The sequence below is a fragment of the Protopterus annectens genome, chromosome 2.part0, assembly GCF_019279795.1.
Source record: "Protopterus annectens isolate FY-2018-M chromosome 2.part0, PAN1.0, whole genome shotgun sequence".
Lineage (NCBI taxonomy): Eukaryota > Metazoa > Chordata > Ceratodontiformes > Protopteridae > Protopterus > Protopterus annectens.
The window spans coordinates 1,795,718,795-1,795,739,591 of record NC_056728.1 but is presented as its reverse complement, the minus strand read 5'-3'; the positions used below and the strand labels follow the sequence as shown (position 1 = coordinate 1,795,739,591).

Here is a 20,797-nt window from a genome sequence, read left to right as displayed (position 1 = left end):
CTGCCATAAATGTAGATGTCCGATAAGTACGCATCTGCAGTCCTTACATATGGGTTGTCCTGCCTCAGGCAGCCCTTCGGTCGGTCGGATTCCAAAGTCTGGGTCCGGCGTCGGCTGATGTCGCCCTCTCCCCGACGTCAGAGCGCCTGGGGTATAAAAGCGTCAGCCGACGCCATCTTCCTCAGTTTTTCTTGCCCCGGATGCCAGGTGCCCTCTAAGGAAGGCTAAATTTGGAGAGATGCAAAAAATTCCAAACATGCACAGTAATATAAAATAAATACACCATAATAGATAACCCCAGCTAGCTATGAGAGGGATAAGTACCCCAGGAATACCACAGAGGGGAAGGAGGGAGGGTAAACCTGACTGCAGATGCATACCTATCGGACATCTACATTTATGGTAGGTACAAAATTGTACTATGTCCTTCAAGGATGCATCTGCAGTCCTTACATATGGGTAGAATACCATAGCCAATCTGGGGGTGGTAGGATCTATGTAAAGGATGGTGTAGCTAAAATGCCCTGCAGGACTGCCGTAGCAAAGCCTGCTCTGGATCTGGAATATAAGGGTAAATTGTAATGCTTGGAAAATGTATGCACGGAGCTCCATGTAGCAGCTTCTAAAATATCCTTGGTAGCCACCCCTCTTAAGAAGGCTGTGGAGGTGGCTGTGGCTCTGGTGGAATGAGGTCTAATGTTAGCTGGCACAGTTTTGCCATGAAAGGAGTAACAAAATCAAATGCAATTCCCTATCCATTTTGAAATTGTCTGTTTGGAAATTGCCTTTCCATGTGCACCAGCAGCATATGCTACAAACAGCTGGTCAGTTTTTCTGTAAGTTTTAGTTCTGTCCAAGTAGTAGCGCAACTGTCTGTGAATGTCCAGGGTATGCAGAAGTTTTTCCCCTCTGTTTTGTGGATTTGGAAAGAAGGTAGGCAGGTGAATAGCTTGGTTCAATGAAACCCTGGATACCACCTTTGGCATAAATGAAGGATTGGTTCTCAATGAGACTCTGTCCTGATGAAAAATAAGAAATGGTTGTACTGCCATGAGGGCCTGCAACTCAGATACTCTCCTTGCTGAGGTTATGGCCAGAAGGAAGGCAGTCTTCCAAGACAGGAACTGTAGTTCTGAAGATGCTGCTGGTTCAAAGGGGGGCAGTGTTAGTTTTTCCAACACGAAGTTAAGGTCCCATGTAGGCACTGGTGGTTTCCTTGGAGGATTGATGTTTTTAATTCCTCTTAGAAACTGTCTTAGGAGAGGATGAGAGAAGACGGGTGGATCAGTATTGTTTTCTGCTGAAATTGCTGAAGCATGAATTTTAATGGAAGAGTAAGACAGGCCATTGTGGAGCATTTCTGCCAAGTATTCCAGGATATGTGCCATGTTCATCACTGTCGCATCTAAGCCCTTTGTGGTACTCCAAGTGCGAAATCTTTTCCATTTTGCTGAATATGCCTTTCTTGTGGAAGGCCGGCGAGCTTCCATGATGATATCCTTCACTCTTTTGGATAGCTTATCCTGGGGAGGAGTCAACGTATTCTCCAGGCTGTTAGCTGCAAGGTTTTCAGGTTGGAATGCAGAGTTTTGTAATTGTGCTGTGTCAGGAGAAGTGGCCATTGAGGAAGAGGCCACGGTTTCGTGCGTGACATGCTCTTTAGCAGTGGGTACCAGTGCTGTCTTGGCCAGTCCGGAGCTATCAGAATCACTTTTGGCTGCTCTGTCCTGATCTTCAGTAAGATCTTGGTCATTAATGGAAGAGGTGGAAATGCATACACTGTTAGAGTTCTCCAGCTGAAAGAGAGGGCGTCCACTTTCCATGCTTGTGGGTGGTATGTCCTTGAGCAGAACTTCTTCAGCTGATGATTGTGGTGGGAGGCAAAAAGATCTATGTCCGGCCTCCCCCATGATTGTGTTATCTAAAGGAAGATGTCTGGGTGCAGCATCCATTCGTGTGCATCCATGATATTTCTGCTTAGGCTGTCCGCCAGTATATTGTCTTTTCCTGGCACAAACTGGGATTGCAGCTCTATATTGAGTTTCAGGGAAAGTTCCCATAGATTCATTGCCAGTCTGCAAAGAGGGTAGGAATGGGTACCTCCTTGCTTGTTTATATACCACATAACTGTGGTGTTGTCTGTCCTTATTAGCAGGTGGCCTTGATGCAGAAAGAGTTTGAAGGCCTCGATTGCATGTATCACTGCCAGCATTTCCTTTTGGTTTATGTGCATGTGTAGCTCTTTTTGTGACCATAGTCCTTGAATGCATCTGCCCTCCATGTGTGCTCCCCATCCGTGGTCTGAAGCGTCCGTTGTAATGGTTTGGCTGGTTATTGGTTTGCTGAAGGGCAGACCCCTGTTTGACTGGCTTGCTTGAGCCCAGCACAGAAATTCCTTTTGAAGGCATGGAATGAGTGGTATCAAAGTTTCCAAGCTGTGACTGTGCTGAGTCCATAAACTCCTTAGGTACCATTGTAGTTTCCTCATATGCAGCCTTGCTTGTGGAATCAGAAGAATGCAAGATGCGTTGTAACCCAGGGCCTGCAGGATTTTCCTTGCAGTCAGCTGAGTTTGTCTTGTCAGATTTTTGAAGTAATCCGGTAGTTGTCTTTGTTTTTCTTCTGTGAGAAAAGCCATTTGGGTGGTTGTATCTAGATTCGCACCCAAAAAAATTATTCTTTGGGATGGAACAAGTCTTGATTTGTGAATGTTGACTGTATATCCCAAGGCCTGAAGTAGGCGGATGACATAATTCAAGTGTTTTACCAAAGTTTGTTGGTTGTCTGCTTGTATAAGGCAGTCATCCAGATATGGGTATATTTGAATCCCCTGAAGTCTGCAGTGTGCAATTACTGATGCCAGGCATTTCGTGAATACTCTGGGCGCAGTAGATAAGCCAAAGGGCAATGCTGAGAATTGATAATGCTCTGAACCTGCAAGAAATCTGAGGCGTCTTCTGCAACTTTGTCTGATAGGGACATGCAGGTATGCCTCCTTGAGGTCTAGAGTTACCAGCCAAGACCCCTTGCCCAGCATGGGAAGGAGTTGCTGTAGAGTCAGCATTTTGAATTTTGGCACAATGAGGTAAGTATTCAGTGCGGACAAGTCGAGAATAGGCCTCCATTGTTTTTCTTTTCTTGGAACAAGGAAAAGTCTGGAATAAAATCCTTGGCCTTGTTCTGAAAGAGGAACCTTTTCTATAGCTTTCATTTGCATTAAATTTGAGATTTGCTTCAAAGCCTCTGCCCTTTGATTCGGTGGCAGGTCTGGCATGCCTTTTCTTTTTGGTAATGTGTGAAAATGGAACCTGTATCCTTTGTCTATTATTTGCAGTGTCCATTTGTCCCTTGTAATACTGTGCCAATTTTCTGAGAATAAAGAAAGCTTTCCGTCCAAAGGTGCTTCCAATTGAGCCCTGGTTGGCGGGGTCAAAGTAAAGTCATTGAGTCTGTCCTTGTGCAGCAGTTGTAGGTCCTGCACTACCTCTCTGGTTGGGAGGCTGCCATTGACGTCCTCTATAGGAGCCTCTAGCTTGCCGTCTACCTCTGGTACGCCTGTTCTTGCCTCTTTGAAATCTCTCTGTGTCTGGAAAGGACCAATTCTTGGAAGGCCAATTTCTGCTGAATCTTGGTGGTTGGACTTGGAGAAAATCTTTGACTGTTTGTACAGATTTTGCCTTTTCCTCAAATTTCTTTAAGACCTCCTGAGCAGTGGAGCATCCAGAAGCTTTGCTTTAACATGGTCTGGCAGAGATTGTTCCTTCAGCCAAGCATGCCTACGTATGACTGCACCTGTCATAGCTGACCTACATGAAGCTTCCAATGCATCATAACCACACTGCAAGAAATGGCTGCTAACCTGTTGGGAGTTATGTACCAGATCCTGAAGTGATTTGCGATCTAGGGGTTCAGGTGAAGACAGTTTTTTATGCAATTCATCTAACAAATACTCTTGGTACTGTATCATATGAAATTGACAATTTAATGCCCTCATAGAAAGCGTAGTAGAAGTATACACTTTTTTACCCCATCTCTCTAAAGCCCTGGACTCCCTTTCAGAGGGGAGTGGATTTTTAGAAGTGGCAGCTGCAACCCCTTTAGGGCCCTGGGAAATAGTTTCTGGATCAGCAGAGTGGGCCTTGTAAAGGAAAGGATGCGAGTCCGAGACCCTGTAGTACTTATCGGGTTTGACAGGAGCCGGAGGAAGAGTGTCAGGGGTTATGCTAGACTCAGAGTACACAGCATCAATGACATTCAAAACAGGAGGAATAGCCAAAGGTCTATGCTGAGGTAAATGCAAAAAAGTCCTTAATCTCTTCCTGGAATCAGAGAATTCCTGGCCCTGCCATTTGAAATGCTCTCTCATGGAGTGAAGGGTCTCCCCAAAGGACAGCTCTTCAGGAGGGGAGGCCGCGGGGATAGATTCCTCTGCATCAGAATCCTCGTAGGCCGAAAAAGCCTCCTCCTGGTAGTCCGAGAGAGCAGAGCCATCAGAGGCCTCTCTGAGGAGTGGGGATCAGAGGGCTCAACTCTGGGCCTTTTGTCTAGAGGAGGTTGAGAACCCCTGTCCGGATGTGGCTGAGAGCCCCTAATTAAGGAAATAAGGTCCTCAGCTAAACTTAGGATCTGAGAACCTGCAGAGGGTCCCTGAGGAATAGCCCTGGGAGGCAAAGCTTTTGTGTGTTTAGCAGCTTTAGCCCTGGTGAATGCCTTTATGGACATGGATGCAGGAGGCCTGGCTGCACCACGTGCTGGTGTAGTTTTGTCTAGAGGAATGGTGTCGGAAGTTTCCAGGACACCAGTTTCTGAAGGAAATTCAATAACCGACTCAGAAGGGGCCTCCAGGGCCGAGGTTGTCGGTTGAGCGCTTTCGGTGGTCGGAAGTACCAAGGACTCGGTTTCACCAGAGACCGAGACACTCGCGGTAGGCCTAGCCATGGTTTCAGCTGAAACCACGGTCCACGTGCGTCAGCCCTTGTCCTTCCGTTTCTTGGTCAAATGAGGAGTCGGAGTCTCCGACGGCATACTGTAAGAGAAACTAGCCCCAAAAAATTCCTCTACAAACTCCGCCCGATGCCTAAGAGTGCGTCGATTGAAGGAAGCACAGGCTAAACAGGCCGAGACGTCGTGGTCTTGGCCTAGGCAGAGGAGGCAGTAAGAGTGGAAATCCTTATGAGGTATTGGTTTCCCACAAATTAAGCAATTATTAACTTTATCTGACATCGGCTGAGGCAAGAAAGAGTCCCCAACGGGGTACTTAGCTTTTGAAGTCTTCAGTAGCTGAATTACAGGAGCTGGCCGACCGGCACTTGCGAACTGCTTCTGCTTCTGGCACCATGCGGCAAGAAAGACTGAGGAAGATGGCGTCGACTGACGCTTTTATACCCCAGGCGCTCTGACATCGGGGAAAGGGCGGCATCAGCAGACGCCGGACCCAGACTTTGGAATCCGGCCGACCGAAGGGCTGCCTGAGGCAGGACAACCCATATGTAAAGACTGCAGATGCATCCTTGAAGGACATCTGCAGAACTACTAATTCAGACTTTTCTTTACTGATTTATCCAGCTCAAATTTTTACTAGCTAAATAAGTAGTACTTGTTTTACAGTACAAGTCTAATTCGCTACTTGGAAACCATGAATATTCTTCGAATAATTCACAGCACTTACCCATCCTGTGGATTCAAGCATTTTCATATCTAATGGATCTCCAATGGGACGATCACTCAGAAGAGTTACTGCATGACAGGTTGCAAGCATGTGCAATAAAGGACATTCAGGAAGAAGTCGAGGTTCGTGCACGATTGGCTGGAATACATTATTGTCCACAGGTACAACACCCCAAATATCAAGTCCTTCCTCTGTCAGTGTGCCAGTCTATTAAAGAGGAAAAAATACATTTGTAACATAGCTCACCTGCCAAAAACACATTAGAATGGATTAGGAAACTACACCCCCCCCCCCCCAACAAAAATCTAGATATTAATCTGCTACCACCTCTCAATCCAATGGTACAACATTAACTAGCCCAGTTGTTTCCTGTTTTGCTCAATATCATCAGGTTTAATTTTAATACAACCCGATTTGTTCTACTAGATTAAAAAAATGTCATCAACTCTGAAAATAGTGTTAAAGGGAAATATCATTTCACTTCCTTTTGTTAACAACTCATACATTTTATATAAATTAACTTTTCATCCATAGCGTATAGTAAAATGAAAGTTTAGAAATAATGTTTTATGGTCTTTAACAACCCATCAAAGAAACAAACTTTTGAATGCCTGGCCATCTACTAGCCTGTACAGCAAAAGGCTTCTCCTGCCTGAAAGCAAAGAAAAAAAGAAAAATATCTGGATGTGCTCAATATAAACAATCAAGATACAGGAAGAATTTGTGTCATGTTATCAGAGCAGCAGCACAGCACACTCTGTATTTCATTCATTCATTCATTCGCTGATCCAATCAAAGCCATGGAAGCAGAGAGAAGGGTATTGCAGCCCATCCTAGCAAGGTGTGGGTTCAAGACAAAGACTCAAGCCTGGATGAGATGCTTGTCCATCAGAGGCAGCACCCACACACCTACTCAAACACTGCATGCATATATACAGTGTTCAGGATGGCCAGTTCACCTAACAGCATGCGTTTTATGTAGGAGAAAACCACAGCATCTGAAGAAAAGTCACAAGGATACATGCAGTCTCTGCAAACAGGATACCCTGGCTGGAACTAAACCACAGAACCAAAAGCTCTGAAGCAAAAATTCTAAATGCCACACCAAAGTGTCACCCCATACTCATTAATTAAAGACATTAAGTATATTTATGATTTAAAAAGCAATCCATCACCACAATGAAGTGAGATTCACAAATTATTGCCATGATAATGGGATTTTCTAAGATCAGTTTTCTCAGCTACAACATGCATTCACTTTGAAATAAAAAATATACAACTGTGTAAGGACACTCACTATGACAGGAAATGCTTGAATAAAAGACTCATGTTTACAGCATTATTCATTACTCATGGAAATTACCCCCAATTATACATCCACCCTTCAAGGCCTGACTTCCAAATATTTCAGACATCATTAGGTCAGAGCTGAACTCCTTCTCTCTGCCCAAATATTAGTCTGATGCTCATTTAAAAGAAGGTGCTTAGATAATTTCTAATTCCTTTTCTATATTTGGATTAATAACTAGTGCTACTGACTGGAGCAAATAGGACCTTTGTGGTCATCTGCCTAACTTCCTCTTGGAAATGCATGCACTGCTAATCTCCTCTCCTCACTACAAGTATAGCAAGAGGGTAGGGTCATGAATACACCCTGAGGATACTGGAAATCAGTTCAGTGGGGCAAGGGCAGAACTTCACATTGCCTCTTTCCTCCTGGGCTAAGGGGGGGGGGGGTTAAATATTAAAACAGAGGAACAGAACTGTCTGTGTTTGTGTTGGGTGGGCAAGCCAAAAACACTCCACCTCAAACTTCACCGCAAACAGGAAGACAGAAGACTAGACCAGTCCTCCTTCCAATCTCCACCTATAAATTAAAAGGAAACGTCTTAGGTGAAGGTTGGTGATAACCTATACCAAAGCAGTGAATCTCTTAAATGAAAATCTAGTGTTGTAGAAGTGTCCTCAGAAAACTGTAGTATGTGCATCAGATGAATCACTGCTGCAGTATCACTCAGTGAACTACAAGAGTGCTAAAGTTAACTACCCTGTCGAAAAGCGGTGGTCACAGCATGTCCTGCAAAACAGTAGCAGAAGTCTGCTTTACTCATAGAATGAATGCTCTATTTGCAATACCTGAAGGAGACCATATGAACTGTCATCTACCTCCTGGCTCCCGCAAGGATACTCTGAGATAAGACAGTCTTAAAAAACACTACATTAGCAGTTTCTGAACTTGGTGAAGTGAGCTTTCTGTCCCTCTAGAGTTCTCCTCTGATTCTCATAACAAAACACAAAGCATTACCCAGCCTTTTGATGAAGTCCACATTGACACTAACTTGTCTCTGACCATGTGAAGTCCTTTCTATACAGTACCCAAAGTAAATGTTTAAGTTCAGGTGCTTGAACCAAAGTACTGTTTGCATTTTGTATTGTTCCAAGGTTGTCTAATAAACTACAAAAGTGCTAAACAAGAATTTCTAGTGTCTCCATGTTTTTTTTAATTTACTGTACAAAAAATAAGTAGATGAAAACATAAGGCATTATAAGTACAAACAATAAAACGGGAATATAACACAAAAAAACAGTAGGCAAGGATGCTTGAGTCATAAGACTTTTGAGTGATGTGCAGATTTGGGTGTTTAATGTGTCTATCTGCTAATTTTTGTGTAAACGTACATGCGTGGTTGCATCCAAGAGCATCAGTAAAGGAGTACATGTGAGAGAATTTAGTGAGATATTGATGACCAATGGATTTAAAGTGCATAGTTACAGTCACACACTTACCTTGCATATCACAGAATTGATCCCTCCACAGCCCTACTGCACTTTGTTCCCATCTGTGCTTCCCTTAAGGAAGGTTATTTAAAAACATTTGTACATTATTACATCTCACTCCATGACATCTCTGAAAAATTAATTGAACTTTACTCTTGGGAATATCTACAGACTGAGTATGCGCAGGAGTGCCCTTTAAAGATGCAGTACAGTACATATGCAGGGCTACAACCATTAAAGTTTATAGATGCATCAAACTAAGGTGACTGACAAAGTGAGGTACTGCTAGCTATGCCAGGAGAAGTGGATGTGTAACACATGCCAGCACAGCTAGCTGGAATTTTGTAAAGAATAATATATGTCATTTGTATATCAAACTGATTTGTACAGATGCTTGTGTTGAAAACTGTATTTGTAAAGGTGCTTGTGTTAAAAATGTACCAAGAGTGTGGACAGAAAAAGAAATATAAAGAAATAAACATGTATTATTGTAACTGTTTAAATGCATATGTTAACAGAGGATACTGGAAGAGAAGAGGTTAATCACAGTTCAGCTGCAGGTAACTTTTAAAAATGTTATGAAATTAAATTACTGGGCCTAAGCCATAAAGATGTTATCTCACTGTTTTGAGTGAAGCCAGATACATGTCTCCAAGTATGATTTGTTAGTCTCTGTAGGAAGAGCAGAAGTGTTGAAAGTGTTTTACAGCTTCCAGATGCTGCAATAAACTTTAACAAAGCTCGAAATATGTATTGTAACACATGTGCTGCAGCTTCTAGTGATGGGGGTGGGAAAAATGACCAGATGTGTATGATGCCATTCTGTAATCTAGGGCAAAAATTATGTTTTAATACCAGATGAGAGAGAAGTCTCAAGGAAGTCTGTTTTTGTAACATGACAAAGAAGGATCCCTCACCTACTTTATCTCACCTTGCTCTAGTAAGTAACCAGAGAATAGTAATTCTTTAGATCAGTCAGGAAACTATGGTGAGATTATTCAAATACTATTTTTCTGTATCTGTATAAATCTATTCATCTGTGATATTTTAATAATTCCTGTGACTGAAACTGATGTTTACTGTAAAAAGATATTCTGTATTTTCATTATTTATTATTAAATATATTCAAACTTTTCCCTGTGTCTGATTCTTTAGAGCATATTTTAAACTTTGAGAGAACTCATATCTATTTGGTGACTCTGTGGCCACTCCTGAAAGCCCTACTTTATCGTCTGGGCAACATGGGGCATAGCTCATAAATCTGTGCCAGCCTTTCCCAAGTGTGCGTGAAATTCAAATCTCAAAGTGTGTGTATTAGCTGTTTAGAGCAGGGACACAAAGCACTGCTTTCACAAAGAGGGTGGTAGAGGACTTGCTTGGACACTCAACTGAGAACTCAACCCTACAGCTATGCCAGTGGAGAGTCTTACTGGGGGACCTGGAGAGAGAGAGAGAAAATCCCACACATCGGACTGTGTGTGTTCCCCCTGTGTGCTCTTAAGGGAAACTATGCTTGATGCAGAAAGCTGAATCTGGAAATACTGTGTGTATCTGTTTTTGCTCCAAGTGAACTTCCCTCTCCAGTGTCAGTGGTTAAGATTCAGGCTCCTTAATTACTGGCCCACAGAGGGGACGTCACAGTAGTAAAGTGGGATAAAGCTACAACTACAACCCAGCCCACTTGAATTCAGTTAGTAGTGCAGGAAACTGACCAAACTGGCAGGGAGGATGGGTATGCTAACTTTGTGGAGGGAAGCATGTGCCAGAGCATCATCCAGTGCATTCTGGCAGAGGTTGGAGTCCCTTGCTATGCCAGCCTTGCGGCTGCAGGATGCATAGATTCATAGACTGTTACTAGGCTAATGACCCTGGGGGCCTTTCTAAGCCTAACCAAGTTTTCCCAAAAGAACAATGATGTCCTGCATTAAACAGGACATTGAGGGCCAGGCATTTATATACAGAATATGACAGACTTGCCCTATGGTCAAAGGCAGGCCCACGCTCAATGTGTTCCTCTCACTGCCAGCCCGGCTGGGGAGAAAGGCCAATAACAAAATCCTTTGCATAGAGGAATGATGGCCTCTCAGGTAGCCCATTTAAGCAATTGCCTGGCAGGAAACCTAAACCAATAGAGTCCGCCTTCGGGCAAGAGCTCTCCCTTACGGGTGGAAGACCCTCCTGCCAAAATGAACATCTTGGGTCTGCAAGAAGATACTTGCTGGTTGGGGGAGAGATTATGGGCTGACAGAGGTGGATTGATGGTCATGCCATGGTGCAGCAAAAAACAGTGAAAAAATGTTTAAGGATGCATTCCCATGCTAGACCTTGAGTGATGATGTGTGTGAGGGATTCAGTAGAGTTATGTAGGTGGATAATATAAAGTTTACAAAACATACTAAGAAACCACTCATGTCATTTTAATCAGATGTGGTAGAAAAATACATTGTGCCACTTAAATTACAAAATCTTGTGATGTGTACTAAAATTGTCACTAGTTCTTCTCCCCTCACTGTTTTGCATGAAATGACACAGTGACATAATGGTTAAAGTCTTTGCCACAAAAACACAAGGTCCTGGGTTTGATCCTGACCTATGGTCACTGCATGTACAGAGTTTGCATGTTCTCTCTGAGTTTGTGTGGTCCCCCCCCCCAACTTCTAAAAACATGCTGGGTGTTTCTTCCTAATTAATGAAAACTTCTAGAATCAAACCCAGCCTTGGCAACTGAATATGAAATGACAGGCCAAATGAGTGCATCCCCCCAAAAAAAACAGAGCCACAGGTAGCAACAAAGACTCTAAGTGGTGCCTACTGGGGAAAATGATGTAGTCCAATCACTTCAGGGAAGAAAACAAGCCATGTCCAGCAGTATAAAATTGTCTTTAGGTAATTTGGTCATACAAGACAATGCCATCAAAAAATGTGCCAAAAGTATTCAGGATCCAGCCTACTCTGATGAATGCCAAAAATCCATATTAATGGTAGGATGGGGTCTATGTACCTCTATTACCCAGTACAAGCATGCCAGAAAGCTCAGCAACCCTGGTCCACTAAGCTGCTGGCCACCTGGTGTCTAGCTGCCTAGCTTGGGTTACCTGAGATAGCTCTGTTGAGCAAAAATTGGATATTAAAACTGAACTAATAAAAATAAAATAAGGATTGCTAGACTGATGGGATGCAAATTGGGGGTCTATATTACTAGACAAAAAGATCACAACAGCGAATGTATGTACATAGACACATGTACGTCAATGTACATACTGAGCGAAACACCTAAACGGCGAAAACTGGAATGCCAAACGAGTTTCGTCATCATAATGCGCCACACAGGTAGTTAAAATCTAAACTAAAATATTAAATTAATTAGCTTTTGCAGGGGGGCAAGCACCCCTGCAACCCCCACACCCCCTACTTAAATATACCAACTCCAAGACCGCACTACAGTGGGGAAAAGGATATATTTCCTTATCCCCACCATTGTGCTGCTGGCTATGAAACATGTTCGGCGTTCCGGTTTTCGCCATTTAGGTGTTTTGCTCTGTATGTACATCGACATAAATGTGTCGATGTACATACATTCGCTGTTGTGATCTTCCAGTCTAGTAATATAGACCCACAAATTGGAACTGGATAAGATGATGGCAAGAAAGAAACTGCATATTCTGTGTATTCCAGAGACAAGGTGGTAGTCTCTTGGCCTGAGATGCAGAGTTTACCACTTGGAGAATGGACAGACTAGTAATCATCCTCCAGTGTAAACATAAGGGCAGTCTTCATAATCTCAGCCTATGTCACCACAACAGAAAGAGAGAGCAATCAGGAAGTGGTTGTATTACCTTTTAGATAAAAGGAAATCTGTATGCTAATATTGGGAAAGATAGAACAGGATATGAAGACTGGCTGGGTCAATGTGGTGGGGCAACAGGAATAATGAAAGAGGGACCATTCTAGACTTCTGTTTGGCAAATAGCCTTAATAATGGGCTGGACATGGTTCACCAAGAGGGGCTGTCACAAGATCACCCACAAGAGTGGTCATCATGCACCTCAAGTAGACTTCCTCCTTGGGTAAAATCAGGGACTACAAAATCATCCCCAGAAAAATGGTCAACCCCCAGCATAGACCACTGGTGGCCATAATAAGCTACAGGCAGTAGTCAGAGAAAGTTCTGAGGTTAACAGCAACAAGGCTGAAGACCTGGAAACTGACTGGAGTGAAAGCACAAGTTCAAGGGAATGCTAAGAACTCTTGACACTTCAGGGAGAGGAGGAAGTAGGTGGGACCAAAGAAGAATGGCATTGATTCAAGACAGCATGAATGGAGATTCGAGCAAGACATTGGAATAAGGTACATAAGGAATGCTGGCGATGGAATGTTGAAGTCCAGAAAGCTATCAAAAGAAAGAAGTAGGGTAGGAAGAAGTGGGAGATAGAAAAGATGGACCAGTCTAAGGAGGAGTATTGGCTGGCAACAAACAGGGTAAGGGAGCAGTTGAAATGGCAAAGAACAAGGCACCAGAGAAACTCTACCATCTGGGACTTTAAACAACTGTAACCCAATCTGAGACTGAAAATTCTCAATTTCTGATCAGTGACCTACCCCAGTAAATAAACATACACGTTTACAGAAATTAATTAATTAATTAATTAATTAATTAATTAATGACAGTAGAAGAGTGGCTCTGAACTGAAAGAGGTTGCAATTTGTTGCAACACCATGGCCTCATAAAAATAGTGAAAAATGGGTTGTTTGATTATGATGATAATGAAAGAATAAAAACAGAATAATTTGCACAAAACTAATAAAATGACATGGCACTGAGCTGTTAAAGCTGTAATTGTTGTTTGTCTTTTTGGCTTTTCCCGGTTAGGGGTTGCCACAGCGGAACTCCGGCCCGCTAATGATTGGCAGTAGATTTTTATGGTGCCGAGTTGCCAGCCTGATGCCCAACCTTCAACGAAGGCACGTCCATTCACGCATGTCTTTCGGAGGCCACTCGACCGCGGGGAGGACATGCAGACTCCACACAGAAGGCACTCCAGCTGAGAATCGAACAGGAGAACCTCTTGCTTTGCTGTTAAAGCTGTAATACAAAGCAATAAAAACTCTTGATAAATTCAAGGTACTCAAGTGGCAGAGCAAATCAAAAGGTATTAAGGGAACATTTAAAGGTGGTTAGAGCCGGGGACTCTGACAGCAAGTCAAGTAGAAAATTTCACACATATATGGACCCTAGTAAAGCAAATGCATAACATTCAGAGGATTCAAGCCACACCGATAACATACAGCCAACTGAGAGGTGGAATGCAGGGACTGAGATGGCAGACTGTAGGTCAGATCTGCAGATAGGAGGGACTCAAGCCATTCATGGCAAGGTAGACAAAGATCAGACATTTATAAAGTATGCATTGCCTGATCAGAAGCCAGTGCTGCAGTTTTAGTTCAAATTGCATCAAAAGTTGTTACCTGTGCCCCCCCCCCACTAGATAATAGTATTAAAAAACATTTTTAGTAACTGTCAGGAACTTAAATAGAGATTGTAATACTCCTTTACAGAAAGCCACAGAAGATCTCAGTCCATGTATGCAGTGTCATTTCAAAGGACCAGGGCAAGGTCTCCCCACCTTTCAGTAACAATGTAACACCCATTCTGACATACAGTCTTTCATGACAGAGTTCCTTTACACAGTTTGAGCAAGAGAGTTACCAATGCTCACATTTATGGGAAGGCATTTTCACCATATTGTGCTTTTATGAACACTTTATGTCCACAGTTTTAAGTAAAACTCTTACTTATAACTAAAAGCTCCAAAAAGCAGTGCATGCACACATTCACAGTAAATTTCAAAGCCACCTCTGACAGAAACTTTGGGCTGGAATACAGATAAAGTCTGCTCTTAACGTAAAATCCACACCAAGGCATCTGGAGCATCAAAACTGTTTGGGTCAAATGTGACATTGGTCAGATGTTAATGTGGTACCTATGGGGTTGAGAATTTTTAAACGACCTATGGGGGTAGAAATTGACCAAGAACAGTATGTGGAATGTAGCAAAATGTTTGATAACTTCGGTTTTACTTTCATGAGATATCTTATCTCATGTAATGACAAAAGAATATGTAAATTGTTAACTGAAATTGAACAAATGGATCATGTTATAACTACTGATTTATTGTTTGATGAATATGTGATGAACTTTGATGCCCAATTTTCATGGGTAGATAATCAGGTTAATAATCAATATGAAAGAAAGTGTAAAAAATTAAAGTGGGATTTATTACAGTATGAGAAAGGAGAAGCATATGTATTTGAAGTAAAGACAGTCAGTTCTGAGAGGAAAGTTAGATATAATAATAGAAATAATACAAATCACAATCAGTTTAAGTTTAATAATAATAGGAGTTATTTTAGTGGGAATAGGTCCAATCATTTTTAGAGGGGAAGCAAATGAGAGAAAATGGGGGCAAGGAGGAAGAAAGATACAGAAGCAGGCAATATCAAGAGAACAATCCACCAAGAAAATGGGATTAGGTACACCAGGAAATGGTGAGAAAGGAATAGTTAAACATAATGATATACATTACAGATGGAAGGACTTTAGTATATACAACTATACCAATGTAGAAGTTACCACTGATATGTTCTCTTTATTATCTAAAGGTATGAAGTTCATTCCTAACAATTCCGGTAATATTATAGATTATATAGTGGATTTTAAAAAATATCTTAGGAAGTTAAATCTGGCTATATACTTCAGAGGGAAGGAAACACTGAATGTGGAAACCTTCAGGCAACCCAGTCATTTCACTCCACCATTGAACAATACCCTAGCGACTTATGAGAGGATGGTACTTAAGGAATTGTATGCCATTATGGACAAAAGTAAGAACTATGTCACCAATTTAACTGAGAATGAATATGAAGTTATGAAGGAGTTGCAAAATAATGACAAAATTAGATTAATGAAGCCTGACAAGGGAGGGGGTATAGTCATATTTAATACGGAAGATTACAATAATAAAATAAGTAATATATTATTTAATTCTGGGAATTATATATCAACATCCATCAACGAAGTTAATATAGCCAATCATAAGATAGATTTGATATTGGAAGACCTATTAGTAGAGAACAGAATCACTATTGATTTATATAATTATGTGAAAATAAAGTATCCGATTATTAGTAACATAGTGGGGATACCCAAAGTGCACAAAGATATGAATGAACCTCCATTTAGGCCCATAATATCAGGGAGCAACTCAAAAACTTTTGAATTAGGGAAAATCATAGATGGTTGGTTAAAAAGTGCATACAAAAATATCTCACATATAGTGAAAGACTCTTGGGATTTCTTGGCAAGACTTAAAAATGACTTCATTTCTGAAGATTGTATATTGGTGACAGTGGATGTTGTTGATTTGTTCTCAAGTATACCTCAGGAAGAGGGACTTAATAGATTCCAGGACAGTATAAAAAAATATAGTAATTTAACATGGGAGAAAATAAGTATTATAATGTTATTTATGGAATTGGTCCTGAAAAATAATTTTATTATGTTCCAGGGTGAATACTACAAACAAAGTAAGGGAGTAGCCATGGGGGCGGCATGTGCCCCCATGTTTGCAAATTTATTTCTACTAAACTGGGAGGAAGAATATATACTTGGCTCAGAATGGAAAACTAATATAAAATGCTATCTGAGGTTTTTGGATGATGTGTTTATGGTGTGGAAGGGTGGGGTGGACACTATAAAGACATTCATTGAATATCTGAATACTAGGAATGATTTTTTAAGATTTACTTTTACCATGGATAAAAAAAGTATATCTTATTTGGATACGAGGATTACTATAGATGGTAATAAATTCAAATCTAATTTATATAGAAAAGACACATTTAGTAATGACTATTTAGAGTTCAATAGTTGTCACCCAGCACACCAGAAAAAAAGCATCATCAAGGGACAATGTATACGAGCAGCAAGAATGACATCTAACTATCAAGATATGGTAGAGGAGCTAAATAAGATAGCTATGATGTTTAAAGAAAGGGGTTACCCGAAGGGGATGATAGTGGATGTAGTGAATTATGTCACTCAGGAATGGGGAAAAAAATATAAACCTATACTGGGAAATAACATGGTAAATAGTAATTCTTCAGACACACTTACCCAGGAGTTTAGAAGAGCGTGTGTTATACAATATGCCCCACAAGTAGGTAAAATTAGGGATGCAATTGAGAAGAACTGGAATATATTAGAAACTGATGACAATGTATATAATATAGTAGGAAGAAAACCCACATTTGTGTATAGAAATGGACTTAACCTAAAATCCAGGTTAAATAGGATGAATGGTATTACCAAAAGTGAGCATGGTACAACCAAATGTGGCAGATGCAATCAGTGTAGATTTATTACAGGGAAAACAAGCATAATTCTGGATAATATTCACAAGACAAATATCACCTTTTGTAAGGGGAATTGTAGAACAAGAAATGTTATATATTTAGCCAAGTGTCAAACATGTCCAAGTTATTATGTAGGAATGACCACACGGTGTTTGAGAAATAGAATTTATGAGCACTGTTATAAGATAAGAAAACAAGATGGAAACAATGCATTATGGAGACATTGTGAAGCACATAATGAATGTAAGATGTTTGAGTTTGGTATACTAGAACACATACTAGAGAATCCGAGGGGGGGGGAATATAAAGAAAAAACTAATGGAAAAGGAGACACGTTGGCAAATAAAATTGAATGCATCAGAAAGCCCAGGGCTTAATGATACCATATCTATAAAACCCATGTTGGACAAAAAGTAAAGTGTTATCTAGGATATTTTTCTCATTAAGGTGTTTATGACAACATAAAAACATAAAAATGTGATGCTAAAGCAGCCATTCACTCTGAAGCTTTTTTATATTTTTTACAGTTTTTAGCTTTGTGAGGTTTTAACAGCTAATGTTTTAAAAATATTATAATGTAATATAACATATGACATGTGAATATGAATGTACGTTCAAAACAATACAGATATACACAAGGATTTTTTAAAGCAAGTTATTAGAGGGAAGGAATAGTTCTGAGGGAATCTAGCACTGTGCACTTTAATCAGTTTTCCATGGTTAGTCATTAATTGTTTTTAACTAATTAATGTGAATGACGCTATTGGATAAAGGAGACTATATAATATGTAATTAAGCACTTTCAAATGGTTCTGAAGAAATCTACAGGAGTAGATGAAAGCGCTCAACCTGTTTGTGAAGTTATTCTGTTTTAACAGTTCGTATTAAAGAAGGAATTTTATTATTCAACGCAAAAGTGTGCCAGTGCATCATTATTTCAACTGGGACTGTTTCAGCTCTTGTGGGGCTGCATTTGTTTTATAATGTTTGGGTCAAAGTTATAGCAACCAGAAATAAAGTTTTCTAAGACAATAAATGCATGCGGCATAAAGCTAATGGTTTGGATAATGGCAGGGTCAACAGCTCTAAAACAAAACATACACACCACAATAGGCAGAAACTGAAAAAAAATGTTTAATTTCTTAACCAGGTAACTAATTGGTGAAAAGACATTTTTCACCCACAATATGAACCATGTAGACTGGGCAATCACAGTTGATCAAAATACACATTTAATTACAATAACTGAAGTTTGAAAACATTGTAGTAAACATGAAAAAAGAATAAGCCTCCACCACTGTCACCATTATACTGAAAAATAAACAAGTCAGTTTAATATAGTTTATACAATGAGTACTCAATTCTATACATTTGAGAAATACATAACTACACAGAGGATGGTGCAAACAAGCTGCATTGCACATTTATCCATGTTATCTTTTAGTGCACAGTATACATACTTCTGATAAATATATGCATCTTATTCATGCTATCAAATTATACACAATGTACATACCTCTGATAAATTAATGCATACTATGCATGCAACACACAGAATGTTGCCTTAGATCACTTAGTTTTCTTTATACTAACTTCAGTGAGTGAAGCACTTGCCAGTGTCTTTAAAAATTTACATTTGTTTAGTTAAGTTTCAAGTTGTTGTCTTTTATATCATTGATCATACGAGCTAAGCCTTGTGGCAATTCAGACCAACATAACAGTGCAATCTTAGAAAATGCTCCTTCAGTGTGGCCAGCTTAGAAGAGACTTATCATTTTACAGACAGGTTGTTCTTTTTCAAACTTTTTTTTAAAGGTATGTAGGGTCAGAAGCTCTTTTAAAAGGGTATATGAAGGATCAAATGACTTTTGGGGATGATATAAAGATATTTGTGACTTCTTGTCTCCTGAGGGGAAAAACTGCAATGTGCTTCTAATGAAACCACTAGGTCAAACAAGCAAATAAACATTCACTGCAACATAAATTTGTTTTGTTCATTCATTCTGGTAGGTGAAATAAAAAACAAAATGGCAGTGCTCACTTTCAGAAAGAGACTAACTTAATGTTTACACAACTTCTAAAGGCAAAAATTCACCATAATTTAGAGTGACTGCAGCAATGCCGATCTCACCTTATCAAAACAGAAGAGCTTGACTTTGCCACAGATATTAATTCGTGGAGGGCTGATGCAGAATATCCCATGCTTCTTTAGTCTTCTTTGAGCATAGATAGTTCCAACAGTCATGGCAGCTGGGAGAGCAGGTGGTACAACAATAGTTACGAGGTCCAGAACCATGACTACTATTTGAGATACTGACACCTGTTGGAAACAACCACAGATACATCAGAAAAAAACAAAAGTTTCAGACAAACTTATTCAGCCTAAAACTTCAGCATAGTTTTACTTGCCTTTTTCACGTAACACTTCATTTATTGCTTACATTACTATAGCTACACTTTAGCTATACATTCACATGGTCTTGAGTATATGCAAATGAAGATGTGGAAATTATATCCATTTATTCTTGCCCTATGTGCCAAGCTCAACCACAGTTTTTTTTATTTAAACCGGAGTTACACTGTCATACCTTAAGCTTACTCATGACGTGTGAAGTAAATCTATGAAGAATCACTGGTAGTAAATCTCAGGATGAAGCTGAAGACACTAAATTAACAGGGAGACAACAACCTAAACTTTTCTGTTTTGTTTTTACATCAATAAAAATGAAAGGTATTTACCTGCACAGAGCTACAAACTACATATAGGACAGTTCTCACTCACTGCATTTTGCAAAGTATCCTCCTTCCATCATAGCAACACTAAAAAAAGAGCACTGCACTTTGTCCTAAGTATATACCTCTGCTACAGGATTTAAATAGACCACTTAAATATAAACTTTAAATCAGTACACTGTTGAGTAGTTTAACTTCAGTGGTGGTGCAGCGGTAGCGTTGTTGCCTCACAGCAAGAGGTTCTTCCGTTCGATTCTCGGCTTGGGTTGGGAGTGCCTTCTGTGTGGAGTCTGCATGTCCTCCCAGTGGGCTTTCGAAAGCCATACGTTGAATGGGTGTGCCTTCGTTGAAGGTTGGGCGTTGGGCTGGCAACTCGACACCATAAAAACAAACTGCCAATCATTACCGGACCGGAGTTCCACTGTGGTGACCCCTAACCGGGAAAAGCCAAAAGACAAACAACTGTTGAGTAATTGAACAAAGCTGGGGCAAGAGAATTTGATGACCTTGGCAAACAAGCATTAGCACCCCCTTGAACCTTAAAAAAAAGTTGATCAGTTTACAAGCTGTCATTAAGTGATCCTGAAAGAAATTATTATTAGACTACCTGTAAAAGATTTGTTAAACTTTTATTTCTTTAAAGGCAGTACTGAAATTATCTTTAAATATCAGAAGTTTGACAACTACACAAGCTATCGAATAAGAGATCACAACTGTAGCTGCTTATTAAACAGCCTAACAGCTGGTCAAACGTCCGTTGCACTGTGTCACTTACTAGACATCTTGAAAACTGCCAAATATGTATTTTTTTCTAAAGATGGCGTGCAAAAATACCTTTTAAAAAGTAACATGGGAAGAAGCAGCATTTCAGTTCTAGGAAGACAGCAGGGCAGAACGAGGCATGCAGAGTCACAAACCCTTAGAAGAGGGGTGGCAATGCAAATGGATAGCCGGGGCAGACCTTAGGCTCATCAAGTTAGTGGTAGCCATAAATCAGGATTTACAGAAGCATGCACTCACATGTAGAGTGCATCTTTGGCCTCTGTGGTGACACAGATCACATGTACATTACCCAGGGGCAGGGTTAGGTCACTATAAAAAAATGTTCTCCTCCCTACCACCACATATACACACACTGCTGGAAATATAGCAAAGGCATGAAGCACCCTTAATGAAAGCCACTTAGGGCAGCTCTCTCTCGGATCC

The 20,797-nt window shown here is 40.5% G+C and overlaps 1 protein-coding gene across 3 annotated transcripts in view; it reads right to left on the bottom strand.

Moving 5' to 3' along the window:
• Positions 1-20,797, bottom strand: part of ATP13A2 (ATPase cation transporting 13A2) — a 2,158,003-nt gene that overhangs the window by 745,156 nt on the left and 1,392,050 nt on the right. For all 3 annotated transcript variants that reach the window (XM_044061825.1, XM_044061827.1, XM_044061826.1), the window contains exons 15-16: positions 18,990-19,178; positions 5,669-5,875 (exon numbers count right to left, since the gene is read on the bottom strand). In XM_044061825.1, coding sequence (XP_043917760.1) covers positions 5,669-5,875; positions 18,990-19,178 — 396 coding nt within the window. The remainder of the gene's footprint in view (positions 1-5,668; positions 5,876-18,989; positions 19,179-20,797) is intronic.